Consider the following 24,565-nt stretch of genomic DNA (forward strand, 5'->3'; position numbering starts at 1 on the left):
GGGAACAGGATCTAGGTGATGAGTTTACTGATAACACATGGGAAGATATTCTGCACCGTGTCCACTCCTCTTCTATTTGTGCCAACCATGGTTTGATCCAATGCAAATCCTACACCGCACTCACTGGACTAAACTCAGGCTTTTTAAGATCTATCCTGATATCGACCCTGTTTGCGACAGGTGTCGGCAAGCTCCTGCTTCATTAATACATGTGTTGGTCCTGCTCTTCTCTACATAACTATTGGTCTGCCATCTTTGATACCATATCTCAAGTATTACAAGTGCCTTTTTCTCCTCCTGCCATAACATCATTACTTGGGGTAATACCTGATACTATAACAATACCAAAATACACATCTGACTTTGTAGCCTTTGTGAGTTTGTTGGCATTTTATGTGGATTAAAGATGTCTTGCACTTTAGTAAATTGGAGAAGATAAAATATACCCTACGGCGTTCTTCTTACAAATTCTACCGAATGTGGCAACCTTTCTTTACCTATGTAGAGACACTGCAATTTCCCTCTACTCTACAGTAAACTGCCTACCTAACCTTTGTATTTAATTGATCTACCTTTGTCAGTGATTAATATTAGTCTGTCTTATTCTAATCATTTTTTATATTTGTTTTGAAGACTAGCCATGCACTTTGTTGTTTCTAATGTATGTTTTGTTATGAAAGTATTACTTAAGTATTTTACATTTTCATATGGGCGTTTACATTCCTACCTCATTCAAAAAACATGTTCCCATGGTATATTGAATGTATAAAACCACATGTACAATGTACTATATTTCAATCATTGTTTACTGTAACTGTGAAAGAAAATACCAATAAAAAAGAACAGCGTAAGGAGTGCTGGGATCTTTAGAACAGCATAATGAGTGCTGGGATCTTTAGAACAGCATAAGGAGTGCTGGGTTCTTTAGAACAGCATAATGAGTGCTGGGATCTTTAGAACAGCATAAGGAGTGATGGGTTCTTTAGAACAGCATTAGGAGTGATGGGTTCTTTAGAACAGCATGAGTGATGGGTTCTTTAGAACAGCATTAGGAGTGCTGGGTTCTTTAGAACAGCATGAGTGATGGGTTCTTTAGAACAGCATGAGTGATGGGTTCTTTAGAACAGCATGAGTGATGGGTTCTTTAGAACAGCATAAGGAGTGCTGGGTTCTTTAGAACAGCATTAGGAGTGATGGGTTCTTTAGAACAGCATAAGGAGTGCTGGGATCTTTAGAACAGCATAATGACTGCTGGGTTCTTTAGAACAGCATAATGAGTGCTGGGATCTTTAGAACAGCGTAAGGAGTGATGGGTTCTTTAGAACAGCATAATGAGTGCTGGGATCTTTAGAACAGCGTAAGGAGTGATGGGTTCTTTAGAACAGCGTAAGGAGTGCTGGGTTCTTTAGAACAGCATAATGAGTGCTGGGATCTTTAGAACAGCATAATGACTGCTGGGTTCTTTAGAACAGCATAAGGAGTGCTGGGTTCTTTAGAACAGCATTAGGAGTGATGGGTTCTTTAGAACAGCATAAGGAGTGCTGGGTTCTTTAGAACAGCATAATGAGTGCTGGGATCTTTAGAACAGCGTAAGGAGTGATGGGTTCTTTAGAACAGCATAAGGAGTGATGGGTTCTTTAGAACAGCATGAGTGATGGGTTCTTTAGAACAGCATTAGGAGTGCTGGGTTCTTTAGAACAGCATGAGTGATGGGTTCTTTAGAACAGCATGAGTGATGGGTTCTTTAGAACAGCATGAGTGATGGGTTCTTTAGAACAGCATAAGGAGTGCTGGGTTCTTTAGAACAGCATAATGAGTGCTGGGTTCTTTAGAACAGCATAATGACTGCTGGGTTCTTTAGAACAGCATAATGAGTGCTGGGTTCTTTAGAACAGCATTAGGAGTGCTGGGTTCTTTAGAACAGCATAATGAGTGCTGGGTTCTTTAGAGCAGCATAAGGAGTGATGGGTTCTGTCAAGTCCTGACCATTAATAGGGGTTATTTGTTATTGTAGTTTGGTCAGGACGTGGCAGGGGGTATTTGTTTTATGTGGTTTGGGCTGGTTTGGGCTGGTTGTGTTAGTTGTAGGGTGTTTGAACAGGAACAGACATCTCTGGAACCACACACAGACATGTCTGGAACCACACACAGACATGTCTGGAACCACACACAGACATGTCTGGAACCACACACAGACATGTCTGGAACCACACACAGACATGTCTGGAACCACACACAGACATCGGGTTTTGGGCACTGTTCTATGTTTATGTAATTCTATGTTCAGTCTAGTTATTTGTATTTCTATGTTTAGTTAATTGGGGGTTGAACCCTCAATTGGAGGCAGGTGTTTTCTCGTTGCCTCTGATTGAGGGTTCTATAAATAGGTATGTGTTTGTTTTAGTATTTGTGGGAGATTGTGCTTGGTATAGCTTTGTTGCCTTACTGGCCTGTTATTAGTTGTTGTGTTTTTGTTGTGTACGTGTTTGTTTTGGTTCACCTTCTTGTCTGTTTAAATAAAAAGAAGATGAGTGCACATTTCCCCGCTGCATCTTGGTCTACTAAACCCTACGACAACTGTGACAGGTTCTTTAGAACACCATAATGAGTGCTGGGTTCTTTAGAACAGCATAAAGAGTGCTGGGTTCTTTAGAACAGCATAAGGAGTGATGGGTTCTTTAGAACAGCATAATAAGTGCTGGGTTCTTTAGAACAGCATAAGGAGTGCTGGGTTCTTTAGAACAGCATAAGGAGTGATGGGTTCTTTAGAACAGCATAAGGAGTGCTGGGTTCTTTAGAACAGCATAAGGAGTGCTGGGTTCTTTAGAACAGCATAAGGAGTGCTGGGTTCTTTAGAACAGCATAAGGAGTGCTGGGTTCTTTAGAACAGCATAAGGAGTGATGGGTTCTTTAGAGCAGCATAAGGAGTGCTGGGTTCTTTAGAACAGCATAAGGAGTGATGGGTTCTTTAGAACAGCATAAGGAGTGCTGGGTTCTTTAGAACAGCATAAGGAGTGCTGGGTTCTTTAGAACAGCATAAGGAGTGCTGGGTTCTTTAGATCAGCATAAGGAGTGCTGGGTTCTGGTCTAGTGGTAGGTAGCGCTCCCGCCCCCAAAACACACACTGCCCCTGGAGACATAGGCTCAAACTCTGACTGCACCACTTTTCATTTCCTCTCCTCTATGTCCTCATCTCAATCACTTCTTCATTGTATATATCAATAAAAACAACAAAATATGTTTAAATAAAAGATCACCAGGCTGTATCACAACCGGCCATGATTGGGTGTCCCAAAGGGCGGTGCACAATTGGTACAGCGTCATCCGGGTTAGGTTTTGGCTGGGGAAGGTCGTCATTGTAATTAAAATGTGTTCTTAACTGACTTGTCTAGTTAAATAAAGGTTAAATAAAATAAAATAAATAAAACCATAAGGCTCTCCTATTCAGGTCTTCTACAGGAACTATGCTTAATGATGGCCAACTGTAATGTTCCCATCAACGGAGCACATCCAAGGAGGCTGGTGGGAGGAGCTATAAGAAGATGGGTTCATTGTAATGGCTGGATTTTTAAAACATTTTTATTTAACTAGACAAGTCCGTTAAGAACAAATTCTTATTTACTTTGATGGCGTACCCCGGCCAAACACTAACCCAGATGACGCTGGGCCAATTGTGCGCCGCCCTATGGGAGTCCCAATCACGTCTGGTTGTGATACAGCCTGGAATTGAACCAGGGTCTGTAGTGACACCTATTGCACTGAGATGCTTTGCCCTAGACCGCTGTGCCACTTGGGAGCCCTCGAAATACAGTGCATTCAAAGACACGGTACAAGAATGCCCCTACTGATATTTTGTGTTCAGACTATATTGACTTCATGCATTATTCATTTGCACATAACATAAATCCTGACAAACAGTAGATACATGCTACAATGCCATACGAAGATACTGTAGAACAGAACACACACACGCGCAGGCGCACACACATACATACACACACAATTTTCTGTGTAATCCGTCATCTTGCCTATGGTTTTAATTCCTGTTAACTGCATGGTTTCATGCCGCTGCTCTATACATTCTAATAGAATTGAATAACAGAGCTGCTTGGCTGCACTTGCACAAGCCTGCCTTAATTGCAATGAATGTTTAAAAAAGGGCGAAATATTCTGTGAAATCTTTCTAGGGTGAAGGACAACGTGTCGCTGTGTTGAGCAAAGAGCACATTCCCCAAAATTGCTAGGCGCTAGCGTTACAATTGGGAGAACTGTATTGTGGGTATGTATTGGTTGGAAATTATTTAGTGATTTGATGTGAAAACTATTTGCTCTTTTTTAGCTAAAATATTCTGAAGGCTGTCATTCAGCAATAGTTTACATGAAAATCGCCTTGTTTCCACGCATGCACGCACTTACACACACACACACACACACACACAAACACACAGGTATCGAACAGGAAACAATTTTGGTCTTGTTTATTCCCTCCCAGGAAACATGCTTAGTGCTCACACCGATTCAAGTCAACCTTGTACACAATATATTCAATACTCATCAGTACACAGAGTGACAACTATGGGCCAGATTAGTGCATGCAATATCCACAGTACTCACAAAAGTAAATTAATTGTCTAATGGCTTTAAATTGATTAGCAATGTCTCAGGTTTGAGTTGCAAATCTCTCTCTAATCCAGGTATTTCCCTCTTTGGATAACCAGGGATTGCTTTAATTAACCACGCTGTGCTGCCATGTGCCTTTGTACATTAACATGGCAACAAACACCTGGAGCTCACATTACCACACAGCAGTCACTGGGTGATAAGGGAATTCTGCAGCTGTGCTTAGCTGGTTCAACTAATGCACTCTGATAATGTTGGAGCAGATATTTTATATTGCTGAAAAGCTCAACTAAGTCTACTGACTTAATATGAACATAGAACGATTAAAAATATGAATACTTAGATTACTTACCGGTAAGTATTTCAATAAATATTTACTCATAATGGGAAAAATAAATAAATAAAAACAATACAATTCTCATGAACACAATCCCATCGCTAAACAACTACAGTATGTTATCTGCCAGACTGCTGAGGGTTTTGTTCTGTGAAGGCTTGAGGTATGTTGGCAATGGACAATGAACATCAGGTGAAGGCCTACATTCATATCCTGTTCTCAAATATGACTGAAGGGGGAGAACTTCGCTGTTTTATTGGAAATGTTACTGGCACAGTACAATGAAACCGCCAGCTCATCGAGGAACCCTTGCCCCTAGCTACGACACAGCAGTCGCTCTCCAAGTGCTGAATGACAAATGCATCTCTCTTCTAGTCTGTCAGATGGTGCAGATACAGGCCATGCTCTGTGTTAATCAGAACAACGCCACGCTAACATACTGTGCCATCAGGACAACCCCCGGGTGAAACCAATGACTATATCCTCCACTTTTAGAAGCATCTGCTAGCATTGGATCCCATATTGTAACTTTGCTTTTACAGGTTACGTCCCAGTGGTTCCTTTTTCATTTCCCTCTTTCCTGACCACGAGTATTAAAGGTCTTCTTGGTAGACCAAAGCGATGACACGTATCCCCAGAGGTGTGGACTCGAGTCGCATGACTTGGACTCGAGCCAGACTCGAGTCACAAATATGATGACTTGGACTCGACTTTGACTTTAACACCAATGACTCGTTACTTGACTTTGACTTGAGCTTCATGACTCAACCTGACTTGATACCCTCCCCAAGCGCATCAACTCTTCATTTAACGGATAACAGTTTGAATCAGACAGCAGCCAATAAAATTGTGCCAGCTGAGAAAACGTTGTGCGTGGCAGTGGAGAGGAACATCGGCGGGAGAATTCAGATGGAGCCCTTGGAAAGATGATACCCCAAACTATTATTTTCCGGTATAAAGACAACGCTGTATCAACAAAAAAACAGATTGCAACTTGTAAAACATGCGGGAAGAAAATTACAAACGGAGGCACAACAATTTGTAACTTTGTTCGACATTTATTGGTTATTGTAGTTTGGACAGGACGTGGCAGGGGGTATTTGTTTTATGTGGTTCGGGGTTTAATGGAATATGTATTTATGCAAGAGGGGTGTTTGATTTATGTGTTCCGGGGTTTTTGGGTATGTTCTTGTTTTGTATTTCTATGTTTTTCTATGTTGTGTATTTCTTTGTTGGCCTGGTATGGCTCTCAATCAGGAACAGCTGTACATCGTTGTTGCTGATTGAGAGTCATACTTAAGTAGCCCTGTTTTCAACTGTCCCTTTGTGGGAAGTTGTTGTTGTACTGCTGTGTGTTAGCCTGCAACACTGTTCGTTCGATCGTTTTCTTGTTTTGTTTGTTACGTGTTCTAATAAAGTTAAGATGAGCACTCAACCCGCTGCGCCTTGGTCCATTACGTTCGACGACCGTTACACCGACAGCTATATATTTTATTACTTTACTACTGTATCATGTAGGCTAGCGTAAAGTTAAATCAATGAGCCTCCACACAGTCAGTCATTGCGGGAACGTGATCATTGCACCCAAGATTGAGCTACAACTGGCTAGGCAGTTGGTAGCCTAAATCCTGCCAGATGTTCCTAAAACAAGGTTGGGCGATTGTGTACAAGCCTACATCGCCCGATTGCACCCCATAGCGAACTTCAATAGTCGATCACTATTGGGGGGGTGTGTCTTTCTCATGCCTACCCATGTATTTCCATGGAAATATAACGTTTATTTGGAAAGTAATAAATATATAGATATTTTTTAAAGCATTCATGATTTGCGTAAATGTAATATACTAACTATTACTCTTGTTAAAAATATGAAATGCTATTAGATTTGGTGAAGAGCACGCGTAGCACATTCATCTCCTGCACATCTATCACTCCAGTGTTTTATTGGTATATTGTAATTACTTCGCCACCATGGCCTATTTATTGCCTTACCTCCCTTACCTCATTTGCACACACTGTATATAGACCTTTTCTACTGTATTATTGACTGTATGTTTGTTTATTCCATGTGTAGCTCTGTGTTGCTGCTTTGCTTTATCTTGGCCAGGTTGCAGTTGTAAATGAGAACTTGTTCTCAACTAGCCTACCTGGTTAAATAAAGGTGGGACAAAAAGAGCACATTATGACTTGTTTAGGACTCAAAACTCAAAGTTAAAGACTTGAGACTTGACTTGGGGCTTGACTTGGGACTTGAGTGCTAAGACTTGAGACTTACTTGTGACTTGTAAAACAATGACTTGGTCCCACCTCTGCCTATCCCATCCTTCTACCTATAAGAGGTCATGGGTATTGGAGTAATGCAGTGATGACCCGTCATTCAGGGCATTTTGAGATCACATTTTTAGCTAAAAATACAAATAATACAAATTTAAAAAAAACATTTGGGGGGGTTGCCTGTGTCACATATCAGTTCGCAAACAATGAAAAAAGAAAAACAGCAACAAAAAACATTGAGTTAATAAAGCTGCATACAAACATGGTCTGTTTCTTGCTTTCTTGAGTAAGGCAACTCCAAAATACAGGTGTTTCAGCCTAGCTCGGTGCTTTCTGTGGTGGTGGGGCAGCCAGAGGAAAATATGGAGCGTAGGGGTTGGTAATGTTTTCTAGTTGCATCGTGATTGGCTCAGTGTTCTGTCACTCATGGGGACACTACATCATCGCCAAGCCTAAGGGTAGAGCTAGAAAATTCAAGCCCTATGGTTGCTGCCATAGAGTTACATTAGAAGTGCCCATCCATGAAAGCTCAAGGTCATTGGCCACAGATAAAATGACATCCAATCACTTTATAACTACAGTAGATTTGACTGGACTTGATCATGTCAACATCATACTTTCAAAATCTTAACTAGCAGTCATCATCATTAATCAAGTCAACAATCTACTGGCAAATCCTTTTTAATCCTTGCCATATGAAGAGAAATAATGAAGAGAAATTATAGATAAAACGTATCGGTGGTCATGGGCCATTGGACATAAACATTACACAACAAGTTGGAAATAGCAAATTCAACAATGAGCAGTTAGGAAGGAATCAGTGACTAACTGCAAGCATTGCAAAGCAATCACTAGACTGCTATTCAGTGAAGTGGATGTGTGGTCCCAAGTTTGGGTTTAAGGGCCTCTTTTCCAAGCTTAAAATGATAGAAATTCTACGTTGACCATTCTGTCAATCGAGCCTGATTTCTGCTGCACTCTAAACAACTGTTAGCTCGGAACTGGGAAGTCTGACTTCAGGACAACTGAGTTCAAGACAACTGGGAACTTGGGGGAAAAAATGACCTCCGACTAGGAAAATACATTTTGAACGAACGTCCAACTTGGAATTGTAAGTCAGGAACTCGGGCCTCTTTCTAAAGTTACGACCTGAAGATCACTGATGTTATCATGATTCAAACTTGTTTTTTCTGAGTTCCCAGTTGTCTTGAAAGTACCATAAATCCAGAGAATGCCAAACTTTGATGACAAAGTTTGATGACAACATTTGCCCCCAAAGGACCGCTGCACCACCTTCCTGTTCAAGTGAGCACAGCACAACAAGATGAATCCAAAAATGTCTTGTATGCTGCTGCATAAATTATGTAATACGCCAGTGAGATATGTATACTGTAGCTAAGAATACTACGTGTATGTTGTGTAGTAAGCTGTTAGTAGTCCATGTGCCTCCCTAATAATTTGGTCTATTTTCTGCTCTTAATTTTGCCTACTGTTCTGACTTGGTGGTGCACATGTAGCCTATAACCTGTTATAGAGAAATGTAATCATTGAATATTGCAAGGGCTTTCATTGTCTGCTTGTAGGCCCCCTTTTGTCACGTCCTGACCATAGAAAGCTTTTATTTTTCTATGGTAGAGTAGATCAGGGTGTGACAGAGGGTTTTGTCTAGTTTATTTATGTCTATGTTGGTTCTAGTTTCTTTTTTCTATGTTGGGGGTTTTGTCTAGTTTATGTATTTCTATGTGGGGTTCTAGTTGTTGTATTTCTATGTTTTTTTGTTGGAATGATCTCCAATTAGAGACAGCTGGTCATCGTTGTCTCTAATTGGGGATCATATTTAAGTGGTTGTTTTCCCACCTGGGTTTGTGGGAGATTATTTTGAGTAAGTGTATGTTGCTCCTCTTCGTCACGGTTTGTTGTTTTGTTTATTAGTTTATTTGTATGTCTTGCATAGTTTCACAGTTTAAATAAAATGTGGAACGAAACACACGCTGTGCCTTGGTCCCATTCTTCAGACAACCGTGACACCTTTATTTATCCAACAGTTCTGACTTGGTACACAGGGAGAATACTGTAAGAACAGTCCATGTTCAGAATTATGTCACTGTACATTTCAAAAGTGCTGAAGAAATAGTTAAATTGACTACGTCCGTCCTAGCTCGCTCAATAATGTCTTAATCAAAATGACAGATTGTCTCTAATGCCTTAATTTGTACATCTCAATTGTCAGTAGAAACCACATTTGTCTAAGAAAGTCAGCCATATCAGCAATGATTTTTTTTTAAAGGCAGTAAATGAGTCTAAATGAACTGTTCACTGCCAGACAAAACTCCACTGATAGCCAGGTGTAGCAGGGACTCTGCTGTTGGGACAGCTTTAGACCCTTTTATTAATTTTACTAGGCAAGTCAGTTAAGAATAAATTCTAATTTTCAAGAACAGCCTAGGCACAGTGGGTTAACTGCATTGTTCAGGGGCAGAACAACAGATGTGTACCTTGTCAGCTCGGGGATTTGATGTTGCAACCTTTCAGTTACTAGTCCAATGCTCTAACCACTATGCTACGCTGCCAACCCTAACAGCTTGTGGGCACTGTTTGTGACTTTAGATAATCTTCAGAATCCAGTACAGACTTTATTAGGTCTATCAAATTATGTTACTGCAGTTATGTTGTACATATGAGTGCAGTACGATTGCTAGCTCTCAGTACATACAGTGGGGGGAAAAAGTATTTAGTCAGCCACCAATTGTGCAAGTTCTCCCACTTAAAAAGATGAGAGAGGCCTGTAATTTTCATCATAGGTACACTTCAACGATGACAGACAAAATGAGAAAAAAAATCCAGAAAATCACATTGTAGGATTTTTTATGAATTTATTTGCAAATTATGGTGGAAAATAAGTATTTGGTCAATAACAAAAGTCTATCTCAATACTTTGTTATATGCCCTTTGTTGGCAATGACACAGGTCAAACGTTTTCTGTAAGTCTTCACAAGGTTTTCACACACTGTTGCTGGTATTTTGGCCCATTCCGCCATGCAGATCTCCTCTAGAGCAGTGATGTTTTGGGGCTGTCGCTGGGCAACACTGACTTTCAACTCCCTCCAAAGATTTTCTATGGGGTTGAGATCTGGAGACTGGCTAGGCCACTCCAGGACCTTGAAATGCTTCTTACGAAGCCACTCCTTTGTTGCCCGGGCGGTGTGTTTGGGATCATTGTCATGCTGAAAGACCCAGCCATGTTTCATCTTCAATGCCCTCGCTGATGGAAGGAGGTTTTCACTCAAAATCTCACGATACATGGCCCCACTCATTCTTTCCTTTACACGGATCAGTCGTCCTGGTCCCTTTTCAGAAAAACAGCCACAAAGCATGATGTTTCCACCCCCATGCTTCACAGTAGGTATGGTGTTCTTTGGATGCAACTCAGCATTCTTTGTCCTCCAAACACGACGAGTTGAGTTTTTACCAAAAAGTTCTATTTTGGTTTCATCTGACCATATGACATTCTCCCAATCCTGTTCTGGATCATCCAAATGCTCTCTAGCAAACTTCAGACGGGCCTGGACATGTACTGGCTTAAGCAGGGGGACACGTCTGGCACTGCAGGATTTGAGTCCCTGGCGGCGTAGTGTGTTACTGATGGTAGGCTTTGTTACTTTGGTCCCAGCTCTCTGCAGGTCATTCACTAGGTCCCCCCGTGTGGTTCTGGGATTTTTGCTCACCGTTCTTGTGATAATTTTGACCCCTCGGGGTGAGATCTTTCGTGGAGCCCCAGATCGAGGGAGATTATCAGTGGTCTTGTATGTCTTCCATTTCCTAATAATTGCTCCCACAGTTGATTTCTTCAAACCAAGCTGCTTACCTATTGCATATTCAGTCTTCCCAGCCTGGTGCAGGTCTACAATTTTGTTTCTGGTGTCCTTTGACAGCTCTTTGGTCTTGGCCATAGTGGAGTTTGGAGTGTGACTGATTGAGGTTGTGGACAGGTGTCTTTTATACTGATAACAAGTTCAAACAGGTTCCATTAATACAGGTAACGAGTGGAGGACAGAGGAGCCTCTTAAAGAAGAAGTTACAGGTCTGTGAGACCCAGAAATCTTGCTTGTTTGTAGGTGACCAAATACTTATTTTCCACCATAATTTGCAAATAAATTCATTAAAAATCCTACAATTTGATTTTCTGGATTTTTTTTCTCATTTTGTCTGTCATAGCTGATGTGTACCTATGATGAAAATTACAGGCCTCTCTCATCTTTTTAAGTGGGAGAACTTGCACAATTGGTGGCTGACTAAATACTTTTTTCTCCACTGTATGTAAGATCTTAATTTGACCTATATTGCCACAGAAAAATAATCCTTCTGTAACAGGATTTTAACTTTTAGTCCATAACGTTGCTTGATCGGTGACTAGGCTATTAGCTGGCCAAAAGTAGGCTACATGAAAAGTGCAATATTGCTAATATATCTGTGTGTTAGTGGGGTTTTTCAGTGAATTTATGTAAATCACGAAGCTAGTCTTCATTTCCTGTGGTGCAGGAAAATGATCATCAATAAAAGTGATCAAATTAAGATCCTACATCTGTAGTTGAGAGCCACAAGCAGCAGACAGCGAGGCGGAGTGTTCTCTCCGTCCCTCTGCCTGCCTGCCTGCCCTGCCAGTCAGCAGAAAGCAGCAGTAGCCTGCCAGGTAGCTGCATGGCTGGATATCATCCCGGCCCAGCAGCTCAATACCTATACACAACTAAGAAAATCTGTCTGCTCAACCGGCCTGTTCCATTGATTAGCATTCTGGCTTGGTACAGAAACCGTTCCCAGACGTGTCATTTGTTTGAGACAGAAAATTAAGACGTGCGCCATGCCATTTGTTTGTTTACTTACCCACTCCACTCAGAGGAGAGTGCACTTCCAGCCCAGCCACTCTGCATTAAAAGACCAAGCCAAATGCTACTCATATGGAGCAGAGCTGTAAAAACCTCTGTTTGGCTGCAGTGCAGAACTATCTGTCTGCTGAGGCATATCGTCTTTGGTTGGTCCATCCTGGCCCTGCACTACTGTAAACCATCATGTCCACCCCGGCCCATTCTGCCTTCCTACCTTCCTAACCCAAGCACCAGAGGCTGTGAGCTATTTTCAAATCCCCTCGCTCAGGAATTCAAAGCGTAATTTAAAATCCTTCAATACAGTTAAGGCTGCATTTATTTTTTACGCGACTACAAGGTCAGTTTGCACCAATAGCCAATGCACGATCAATAGGATATTTGAATTTAAAGAGCCATGGCCCCAGGGTGGGTGTCAGTGCATAGTGTTAGTGCTGGGGCTAAGCCCTGGGGCTCAGGAGAGTCCTATCCCCCATACTCACTCACACACACCGGCCCCAAGCACTCGGCCCCCCAGGCCTGGTTAACTCTCAGGACCATGATTCATTCATGGTGGATTATGGTCCAGGGACCCGAGGCCTTGGAGAGGCCCGGGGGCTAGCAGGCAGGCAAACAGGCAGCGTTCAGGCTAGCAGGCAGCCATACAGGCTCCCAGAGATAAAGGCTGCTTCCCCTGGATACAGACCACAATCCTATATCCACCGCCACGCCGCCCAGAATCGATTAATCATTTTAACACCAGATAATTTCAATGCATTTAATTCCTTTGGTCATGATGTTTTATACACTTAAATAAATCAGAAGTAAGAGAATGTTTCACTTCCAGTACTTGTTGTGAGTTTTTTTGTTTCAGTTTGTTTATTGTTGGTTTGTTGATGTATGTTTGTTTGTTCGTATGTGGTCTACATAAGGACTAGAAGCCCCCATAACAGCAGGTAGCCTAGCGTTTAAGAGTGTTGGGCCAGTCAGTAACTGAAAAGTTGCTGGTTTGAATCCCCGAGCCGGGCAAGGTGGAAAAATATTCTGTTCTCCTTTGAGCAAGGCAATTATCCCCCAAAACTGCTTCCCAAGCACCGTGGATGTCGAATAAAGCAGCCCCCTGCACCTCTTTGATTCAGGGGGGTTGGGTTAAATGTGAAAGACACATTTTGGTTGAATGCATTCAGTTGTGCAACTGACTAGGCATCTCCTTCCCATGGGGTAGGAATAATAAAACTATAATAACCAAGTGTCCCAGATTCATAGTTTCTTCATCATCACAGTCCTTCCACAACCTCAAGAAGTGGAATGACTTCCAAGAGGTCAAAACCATTGCCAGTACTGTGGGAAAAGAAACGATATAAGCATAATTTATGAATTAATTCTGTGGAATTACTGAAGAACTCCCCCTTGTGTTGGCTGCTGTAACGCTGTCAACCATTTCTATTACTGGACTAAATCCAGTCAGCAAGGTTTCCTTGTTATTCGAATCCCTGCAGTATTCTAGATATGAATTGTTCTTCTAAACAGAGTGAGAAGTAAAATTGCAACCACAATATCCCATGGTCTGCTGTGATACTGAAGAAAATGTCCCTTCAGATTGGTGTGTGACGAGCACCGCCATATATAGCAAGACATTGCGTGGCATTACTGTTATGGTGTGACAACAGTGCTAGTCAACACAGCATCCAGTTATTAAGTGGTTATTACTGTATTGTGTGTGTGTGTGTGTGTGTGTGTGTGTGTGTGTGTGTGTGTGTGTGTGTGTGTGTGTGTGTGTGTGTGTGTGTGTGTGTGTGTGTGTGTGTGTGTGTGTGTGTGTGTGTGTGTGTGTGTGTGTGTGTGTGTGTGTTTATCAAAAACAGTAGTTTACATTTCCATTCAATGTATGGATGTGCAAATCAGATCAAACTGCTTGCATTTAGCAAATACTGTACTGCAGTGGTTATTATGCTAAACTTGTTGAACTGACTTTATTAAAGAGAAACATAAACAGTTACCTCGTACTAAATTGGAAAGAACATATAAGAGAAATAACCTACACTTACATTATACTATTTTTAAATATAAAATATAGATAGGGTAAGAGATGATCGGTCCAAAGAAAATGTGTTATCATTCAAATTGTATATTTTCTATTTTTATTAAAAACTCACAATTGTTTTCAACATGTTGTATTTATACAGTGAATGGTCTAATATGCACTGGAGGTCACATAAGCTTAGGTTTATTAGAACAATAACAGACATACCATGAGGGTTTGATATTTAAAGGAAGTGGCAGCTGCTAGCTGCATATTCGACCATCAATTAAATTGTTTGGATTTTCATTTGAAGACACAAAAATAAAACCTGTCTAAGTATGTTATATTAACAACTTTATGAATGTTTTTCAGCACACTAAAAAAATGAAGAAGTAAATTACTCCTTAGCATTTTTTAACACTTACACTTTGTCTCAACACATTCTGCAGATGATGGTGCAAAGCACTTTTACAGTATTTGTGCTATTTTTTATTTGGCAACTGTCTACTTGTGTTTTTTTTTTTTTTTTTTTGTAAACAACATCTTGTACAAACTAGCACAGTGAACCACAACCCCAGCAAATGTGTTTGTCTTCATACAATATAAATAAAATCAATACAAAAGTTTGGTTGGTTGCTTGGAACATTTTATCTTGATCAAGATATTCTAAAACATGGTTTGATACTTTTAACTCCTGAATTAAATATATTACGTAAACAGTTGACTGTTCTAAGTCCATTTCAGACCCCCATTAAACGATTTTTAGAAGGTAGACTTCATTTAACAACATTTCAAGTTCTGTTCAATTTAAATAAAGGGTTCACAAGCCATATAACTTTGCCTTTTGTTTCCCTTTTGAAGGCCAACTTCTTGAGATTTGGTGGTTAGATTTTTTTACCAAAAAAAGAAAACTGTCTGGATGGAGAGAAAAAAATATATTTCCCCTGGCCTTCAGAAATATATTTAGTGTCAAAAAGGTTGTTTAAGTGTTAATATGGCAGAGCCTTGAGAGGCAAAGAGGTCTGAGGAGCTTTTGAATAAATACAAGGGACACGTCTAGTGCCATAAATAGAGTCTGACGCCTTTCAGCCTTCTTCTAGTGCCAGCGGCACAGGTTAGCGTTCAGACCAACCACCCTTCCTTTTTTTCTGTAAAGCTGTTGAGTCTTTGACAGTAGCTAATGATGTTTTTGTGGATTTGGGACATATTACTTGTTTTCAGAATGGTTGTTTTCCCAGTGGCATGTGTTTGGAGGGGCGTCACTGTGCTAGGCCACTGACAGGAGTCAGGAAGGGTCACAGCCATGGAGAGCAGGGGCCCGGGGTCGCCAGGGGCCCACAGGGTCAACAGTCACACACAGTCTTTTATGTGCCCAAGTCCTTATTCGGGTTTAGAAAAAGAAGCAATCGAAACATCAACACAATACCAAGGTAAATGCTTACAACCACATTGTCCACGTTTTGATTTTTGCCATATTTATTTTCCCTGCAAAAAAATATCATATGGGGAAATTAAATAAATAAATAAATATGATTGACAAAAAATTATTTGACTGGTGTCGCTACCCCTGCCCCTACCCATGCCCACTCTCCTGTCCTCCCCTATTGAATCTCTCAGTGGTACAGTCCGCTCTCTAGAGCTACCAGACGGTGCCCTCGTTCATTTCCGAGGGTGCATGGGACAGGTGGTTGCCGTATCCGCTGCCATTGAGAGACAGTGAGGTAAAGGGCGGGCTGGGGCCGTACACCTCAGAGGAGATGCTGTGCATGGGCCCCGGGATGCCTGGCTCCGGGCTGGGCGAGTCCCCAGGGTGGTGGGACATGATGTCAGAATAGCGCTGCACCTCACTGGAGGGGTGGTGCCCGGGCAGGGGATGGTCCATACCACCTAGAGGGGTGCCCGTTGGGCCTGAGGAGGGCACGAAGGGGAGGTCTACGGGGGTCTGTGCCTGCGACGACGGAGGCCCCTGAGGAAAGAAGTCGTAGTTCCCTCCTGGACCGTAGTACTCGCTTTGATAATCTGCAGATCAACAAAAGAATCTGGGTTAGCCTGGGAACAATAGGGTGAGTAAAAATGATTTCAGAGATATTCAGGAATTCATTGAATATACATAGCCTGACGTTGCATAGGGAGAAACCCTCGCCGTGGCACATTAGTCAAAGTTACACTTAAATCAAAAATGCAATTGGGTGGGGAGAACAACGCCGCCGCAAAATTAATTAAAATGGGGACCATTTCATCAGCGATTTTACCTTGTGAAATCAATGTTTTATTTCATCAGAATACTATTAGGCCCACTGCACACCACAAAGGACAAGAGTCCACCACACACTATTGATATCCACAAAACATGTTAGGAAAATTGAAATAAGGATGCACATACTCCACTGTAATCAAGAAAGCCTACATTATTATATTTCAAGGGCAGCAGGTAGCCTAGTGGCTAGAGCATTGGGCCAGTAACCGAAATGTTGGTAGTCTGAATCCCCAAGCCGACAAGGTGAAAAATCTCTTGATCTGCCCTTGAGCAAGGCACTTAATCCTAATTGCTCCAGGGCTGCAGTCAATAACAGCTGATCTCTGGCCGTTACTCTACTCTCCAAGGGTGTCTCAGGGGGAGCTGGGATATGCAAAAAACACATTTCCATTTCACACCTCACACTTGTACAGGTTACCCACTTGTACATGCAGTGAAACAAGACAAATATAAGCACCCCCTATTTAAAACCTTACAGTTACATTTCCCCAAAACGATGTTGTGCCCTTGGAAAAGGTGTAGATAAACATTTTAGATTGACTTTGTATATTAATAATTTCTCATATTCAACTACTCTCTCAGATCATCAACATTCTAAATATTCCTCAACGTAACACAAAATGAATGTCACAAACAAATATGTTTCAAGCTCCTTCCTACGGAAACAGAAGGCCTACAAATGCACCTTTCTTGCATGTGAATGTCATCTCGTAAGGAAAAAAGTAAAGACAATTCGGTCAGTGAGATAATACAATGGCTTGGAGCCCTCTCTAACTAACCCCTTGACCTAAATGTTATGGATGAGTTATTTATTAACGAACCCGTTCCAGACAGGGATCACAGAGAATGCAGTGGAATTTGGTAATGAGCTACTTCCCCTCTTAATACTGTTTGAATGTTGATGTAATATACCTGACATATAGAGAAAATAATAATAGTGTTCTAGTGATTATTTATTCATATTTAACGACACATTTAGGCCTATTGTATTAACTGTTATTAGGCGCTGTTTAGCTTACATGGACACCATAACAAGATTGATTCTCCATGCTACTGTAATTGCTTTTTTTATTAGGCCTATTTTATATATATATTTTCTAGTTTGGACAAATGGGTCAGACGATTGGAGTCTATAATCTGAGACATTTAAAGAGACACGTTATTTCAACATTTAAATTTTGACAACATCAATTTCGAATCACTCTAGACCTTTCTGTGGTGTTTTTGGCACATGCGTAATCGTGCGTAATCGTTAATTATCTCCCATTGTATTAAATCTTATATCACTTTTTTAACACCTGAAGATTTGGCACAGCATCCTAACTAATCCATCTCTAGATAATGTCCATCCATACTCAAACATTTTAAAGCTCTCCTCTCGGTGTAGGTCCTATTCCAATTATGTGTGTTGAGCTCATCTGATAAGCCATGATAGTAATCAAAGGCGTCCTGGGGCAGCGCGACAAATGGAAACAGAGCTTGGCGGACACATGTAAAATTATTCGACATTTCAGACAAACATGTGAAACCGATAAACCCGCTGGGACACGCAAGCCGTTTCATCACTCTTCTTACCTCCGTAGTATGAGAAAGGACCGTTTGGAATTAATTCCCCGGGTTCCAGCCGGTCCACTAGCGTTCTCATTCTCCTCGGGCTCCGGAAGAACGCGTGCCGTCTCGCGCCCAGGGCGCTCAATTGCTTCATGCGTCGCTCCTTGGACCGCCTGTTCTGAAACCATACCTATGAAGCACAAAAGTCAGCATAGAGCAACGTTAATGAAAATGAAATGGATTGGAAGAATTGAAGTGCAAATATTACGGCTGGAGCGTTGGAGACAAAGAGAGGCTCACAGCAAAGATTGCATCTGTATCCAAAATGACGTTTGAACACACATCTCAATATATTAAGATAAATAATTGAATGCACACAGGATGTAAAGCTGCAGAATCCATATTTCATAGTCAATAAAATAAAAACAAACACTTTACTTCACTACAGATCGAAAACCTTTTGTTGTTGAAATATAACAGATTGGTAGCCTACATAAAAAGTAGCCTAACTCTAATATCACATCTATTCCAACAATATAAGCATTATGTATGGTATCAGTTTGTTTATAATTATTACTGCTTTAGAGTTATATTATCATTGCTTTGTTTATAGATCCGTGATCAACATCAAAGCAACACCTAGGCCATGTGTAACCTGGGTGCCCTGTTTGTGCCGGAGCGCGCGCTGCCCTGCATGGTCGTCAGGTTCTGTGCGTGGTGACTTGATGGAGAAAAGTCTTATTCCAGGGATAATATTACTATTAATTATCGTCACTCCAGTCGTACAGATCTAACCTCGGTTTAATGTTCTTTTAACCCTCCATTTACCCCGAGTAAGGGGGCAGGAACGGGAACTTTTAAAATCTACAATGAATACTTAATAGGATGGTTGTTAGCAATATATTATAGGGCTCTGCGAGGTTATTATTTCGTAATCTATATCTACATTTTAGTCATTTAGCAGACGCTCTTATCCAGAGCGACTTACAGTAGTGAATTCATACATTTATTTCATACAATGCATTTTTTATATATATTTTTTTATACTGGCCCCCCGTGGGAATCGAACCCACAACCTTGGCGTTGCATACACCATGCTGGCGTTGCAAACACCATGCTCTAGCAACTGAGCCACCCTTGAATTCCTTATGCTAATTATGCTCTTCCTTGAAGCTCTTAAATATCCAAACTCGCCACCTTATTAATCTCGATTTTTTTTCTCACTTGATCTGCCTTCAATCTTTTGTCAATACATGACCACGTCCCCGCAGCACTAGCCCTATCACGGGAGACTCTCGGCGGTGTGGATGCGCTTATTTGTGTGCACATACGATTTATTATCCCAACTTAGGTACTACGATACAGAGACCAACTAAAACATTCCAAATCAGGTGTGCATCTTCAATAGCCTAATTTTAAACTCTTGAAAAATAATGCCACCAAACAAAAAAGCCTTCCAAATGATAGGCCTAGCTTACTTTTTTTGCATTAGGTAATGCAATTTGTCCAAATGAAATACCACTGGTAATAATAATAATAACAATAATATTCATAATAAAATAATTCATAATAATTGTGTTTGTTGTTGTTATTATTATATGTCAATATAAGGCATGCTTATTTGAAATTATTTACGCTAAACTAGACTGGGGGTAAGGAGGCATTTTGAAGTCTCCTGAACAGATTTCTGCGTTTACACTTGACTGAAAATGGTCACAGCATGGCTAAATGCGGTCGCAAAACGTGATGGCCCAGCGTTGCCAAGACTCCCATCGCTCTCACCAGTCTCACGCCAGTTGGCGTGTTTACCCATCCTGCACGCCAAGAATAAAAAATACCCATATAAATTACGCTTTCCAAATAAACCTCGATGACAGCCAATCTTTCGCTCTTTCAAGTCAATGTGACCATGCACTTTCTAGGCAACCCCATCTTTAAGCGGGAAGGCGTATGAGAAATGAGCGGAGTGATTGTGATCAGGCCTCTGTTTGTGGCGAACTGTTGACACGGTGCCCAACATGGAGATACTTTCAATAAAATATAAGCTGCTATATCACACGCTTTAATAAGTATGTAACCCTGAAAGCGCACAAGGTGAGGGTCCCCTCTCCCCCCCACTATACGGATCTCATTCACTCCCATACCAATACCACATGAGCTGCATTAGGAATTACATTAATGTCATTATAGTGCATTTGTCATTGCCATTACCTGAATGACTCTCATGTTCAGCCCCGTCTCCTGCGCGAGCTGCTCCCTGATGTGTCTCGTGGGTTTGGGGGTGGCAGCGAATGCCGCTTTTAGGGTCTCCAGTTGCTTTGCTTTGATGGTGGTTCGCGGTCCACGTCGTTTACCGCCAAGGTTCTCGCCATCGTTCTCATTACTACCCGTTTCTTTGTCCGACAGATTGGCTATTTCAGAGTCCTTCACATCGTCCTGTAACTGATCTTGAGAATCCGGGGATAAACTTGGGTCGCTACATGCTGTTACTGTAAAAACGAAAAAGGACAGAAAAAGCTTAGACACACAGTCCATTTGTAGACCTATAATTTCAATACAATGGGGAATATGAATGATTACTATTGGCCTATTTGTGTAGGCCTTTATAGCCTTACTAAAAATATATTTAAAAAAATTACAAATTGATATAGTATTAAACAATAGGCCTACTTGAAATAATAACCTATGCAGATTTAAATTATTTTTATGAACACTATTTGTGTTATCTATTACCTTTTATCGCCGAATTCATTAAATGTGTCAAAAAATGGGCCTACGATAAAATCAATAGGCTTATGGGTCTACAATAGTAAAATATGCAAATATAATTTGATATTTTGGCCTACAAATCCAAATAAATTTTCAGCAATCGTGTGAAAATATAGGCAATGCGCAAATCGTTATTTCTGTTTTTACCATAAAATAAAATAGTTTAGGCATAGGGCATGATTATTCAACACCAAACTGTGGGTGGAACAAGTCACATCGGTCACAAGTTTTTTTATTGTACCTTTATTTAAATAGGCAAGTTAGTTAAGAAAAAATCATATTTACAATGACAGCCTAGGAACAGTGGGTTAACTGCCTTGGTCAGGGGCAGAACGACAGATTTGTACCTTGTCAGCTCGGGGATTCGATCTAACAACCTTTCGGTTGTAGGCCCAATGCTCTAACTACTAAGCTACCTGCCGCCCCATTAGTAGCCGTGCGCCCAAAATTATGACGCCAATTTGGCCGTATAGGCCTACCTGAGAGAAGGTTTGTGTCTTTCCCATTGCTGTGGGTTAGATAATCTTCTTTGCAGACAAATTTATTTTCGTCTATGATGTAGAGCTCCTCTCCCGTGGATAGCTGTTTGTTACACATCATGCAGGTAAAGCAGTTGAGATGAAACACTTTGCTTCTTGCCCTCCGGACCAAGTCGTTCGGCGAGATGCCCTGAGAACAGCCCGCACACTTTGTCCCGAACCTCCTGCGAGGGGACCGAGGAAGAATGCATGATTATTCAAATGTGTTTAGACGCAAAACCAAACAATGTATGTTAGTATACAACGATTGCATATTGAGAGTGTGAATAAATACATTAAGACTAAGCTGTGACATATATATATATATATATATATATATATATATATATATATATATAGGTCACAGCTTAGTCTCAGAAAAAAAGTTGCTATCTAGAATGTAAAAGAGTTATTCGGCTTTCCCCATAGGAGAACCCATTGAATAACCTTTTTGGTTGCAGGAAGAACCGTTTGGGGTTCAATGTAGAACCCTTTCCACAGAGGGTTCTAGATGGAACCCAAAATAGTTCTACCTGTGACCAAAAATGGTTCTACCTGGAACCAAAAAGGGTTCTCCTATGGGGACTGTAGAATAACCCCTTTGGAACCTTTTTTTCTAAGAGTGTACCCGAACCTCTGCCTCTCAGTTGCAATGGTTCGCGATGAGAATGATTCCATATTTGCCATATGTGGTCCTGTTCTTTATAATTATTGTTAACTGTAGTAGGCCCTGTACTTCTATTACATTTCTGCATTCATTGTCAACGGACACATTTTCTTACTTTGCCGAATCTAAAAATATTTGTTCCATTATAAACACGTTTCTGTGTAAATAAGAAAACTGCTTAGAATCGCATTTTAGGCCTATTTATACCTAATGAAAATACATGTTAGTGTTGTCCATCCTGAAATGTAGCTGATCATTATGAAAAAGAATACATAATTTATAACCCAAAACAACAGCCCTAAATGTATAATACAATTAGGCAGTAATGTTCTCTGTGGTTTTGGGATAATAAAGACTTATGCACAATAATACACATTGCAATATACAAGTTAGTACTTTAATATGTGTGATGATCCTCTTTTTGCTGATTGTAACGGAAACTAATGTGTATTGAGATGATGTACACTGATTGTTGACTGCAAGTCTGTGATTGCATTGTCTGCTTGTTTGATCTTTTAAAGAGGTTTATTATTTAAATCCACTTATCATGTCCTTCTCACTGGAGCCGTGCAAACACAGGGGCCTAGGCAGATAGCTTTGCCACTGGGCCGAGATACACACTTCCTCCATACTACCCCGATGAAGTATTGATTCTACCCGCTTCTCTCCACCTCTACGCCTTATAAACAACGTGTGATTGATTTCCTTCATACCCCATACCGAGGACGAGTACACACGCGTTTAATGTTGCTGTCTACCTTTTAGCATAACAATACAAATGAACAAGCCTTTAATTACTGGCTCTCCTAATCAAAGCTTCTGAAGCACCACCTTCACACCTAGCACTTAGAAATTCTGAAGGAATTGGATGCAATCTTATTTGTCTTTTAACCATATTAGAAATTAGTACAGATAATATTTAGAGTGGTTAATGTATTAATATGTGCCATATATGATACATTCCATTAAGTATTTAGCCTTGAATATATATACCTATCATTTTGTTATAAGCAAATTATAATGGTAAATGTTTTGAGAGCATAAGGCTGAACATTATTGGCTTAATTAACAGTTTTCTAAAGTACAATTTGAAGGTATAAGGTGTAATTATTGTATGTGTTTAGATAGTCTTGCAATTTATTACGGGCTCTACTTTTGTGTTCATTAGTTCAGAAGTTAGAGAGTCACCTCTTTTGTTTTGTTTTTTTACACGAAACAAATGACAGTTTATATGTTCATTATTAGCCTATAATAGATTATATTGAAAATGTTTCGTATTTTCAATATCCTTATGAGTCTTTTTAAAGAAAAATATGCATTTGACTGAGAACATTAGGATAGTATTGTTAACTTAACAGAAACACAGAAATGCTTATCCAAGACTACACATCTGAAATAATAATTACTGTAGTAAAGGACGAATGAAAGGGAGCAAGCACCCACCAGTCAAGCTTACCTAAAGAAGTCGTTTTTGCAATATAGTTTCCCCTCTCGAGAAAAGCATTTCTCTGTTAAATTGCATTTACACTCGCAGCACTGTACGCACTTGACGTGCCAAGCTCTGTCCAGAACATTGAGGAGAAACCTGTCCAGTATAGGCCTCTCGCACCCGGCACAGTGGACCATCGTCTTTGGATTTGCACCCACTCCGCAACCGTGGTCTGTTCAGCCTCCTGAGGTTGTGGTCGTCTCACTCACACTCTTGACTTGAGCAGAAAACAAATCAACAACACACACCGATTATTGGATGTTTTATATTTGGAGTATTTGGTTCCTTTTTCGCTCGGATGTCCTGGATCAATGTGCTCACATAAACAGTCGATGGGTAGCCTGGTCGCTATCCTACCTCTTATTCTCTCCTCTGAAGTGGTCAGCATGGAGGTTTATAGGATCCAAGTACAGGATGTCGACCGTTAGCCAGGATGCGTCCTCCCAGGTGAGGTAGTGTCAAAGCCTTTGACGCCTCGAAAGTCAGTCCTTCGGATCCTCTTCCATACGCACAACACACATCGGCTTAAATGAAGCCAATCAAATGGCAAAAAATATCAAGCCACCTCTGAAGACTGGCTATAATGTGAGAACCATAGCCTATCAGCAAGTATCCGTAGTCATCAAAGTGAAGCATTGGCAGAAAAAGCAACGTGTGCCAGTTACTGTTGAAGACGCACATCTAACAAAATGGTTTTGGGGCAATACTGTCACACAGCAAGACGCGCGTGCCTATAAAGAATTCAATGTTCTTTGACATGACCGCTTATCCACTGCTTAGGACCCGATGAGAATCGAAATAATTAACTATCAAAATATTTCAAGGAAAAAGTGTGTTTCCTCCGGCTCTGTTGGTTATCTGTCCCCTCGAGTTCTCTTTTGGTAAATGATGCTAGTGATGTTAGGATGCGTGTGACATCTCTGTGCAGGGTTGACGCTCCGCGTTGTCTGCAGTACTCTGCATGTTCCTGAAAGCACACGAGCCAGCCTTATTCACAGGCTCGTGACGTCAGGCAGTGGAGAAGCCAATCAGCAGCGCGCCATGCAAGTAACCATTAGCTATCCCTTCAAAGACGAGCCGGTGCATTCTGTTCTATTTATGGGGAACTGAAGAAACCAATTGTCAAATATTCCTAGAAACTGTCAGATGTTAGTGAATGTATGTGGGCGGAAAGACGACGACCGTTGAGGTAAAAACAGCA

At 40.9% G+C, this 24,565-nt stretch overlaps 1 protein-coding gene across 2 annotated transcripts; it reads right to left on the minus strand.

The window, feature by feature from the left end:
- Positions 1–14,208: 14,208 nt before the first annotated feature.
- Positions 14,209–24,311, minus strand: LOC106613102 (LIM/homeobox protein Lhx1). Of its 2 annotated transcripts, XM_014215037.3 has the most exons (6): positions 23,722–24,311; positions 23,332–23,581; positions 21,170–21,393; positions 20,133–20,410; positions 17,946–18,111; positions 14,209–16,132 (listed from the first exon to the last, which is right to left on the minus strand). In XM_014215037.3, the coding sequence occupies exons 2-6, from the start codon at positions 23,499–23,501 to the stop codon at positions 15,753–15,755; spliced, it is 1,218 nt and encodes a 405-aa protein (XP_014070512.1). In that variant the 5' UTR covers positions 23,502–23,581; positions 23,722–24,311; the 3' UTR covers positions 14,209–15,752. The 2 variants fall into 2 exon arrangements, with proteins under 2 accessions (XP_014070512.1, XP_014070511.1); XM_014215036.3 differs by having other exon boundaries at positions 23,332–24,311.
- Between the last annotated feature and the right edge of the window lie 254 nt (positions 24,312–24,565).

Source organism: Salmo salar, chromosome 09 (assembly GCF_965601325.2).
Source record: "Salmo salar chromosome 09, fSalSal1, whole genome shotgun sequence".
Classification (NCBI taxonomy): domain Eukaryota; kingdom Metazoa; phylum Chordata; class Actinopteri; order Salmoniformes; family Salmonidae; genus Salmo; species Salmo salar.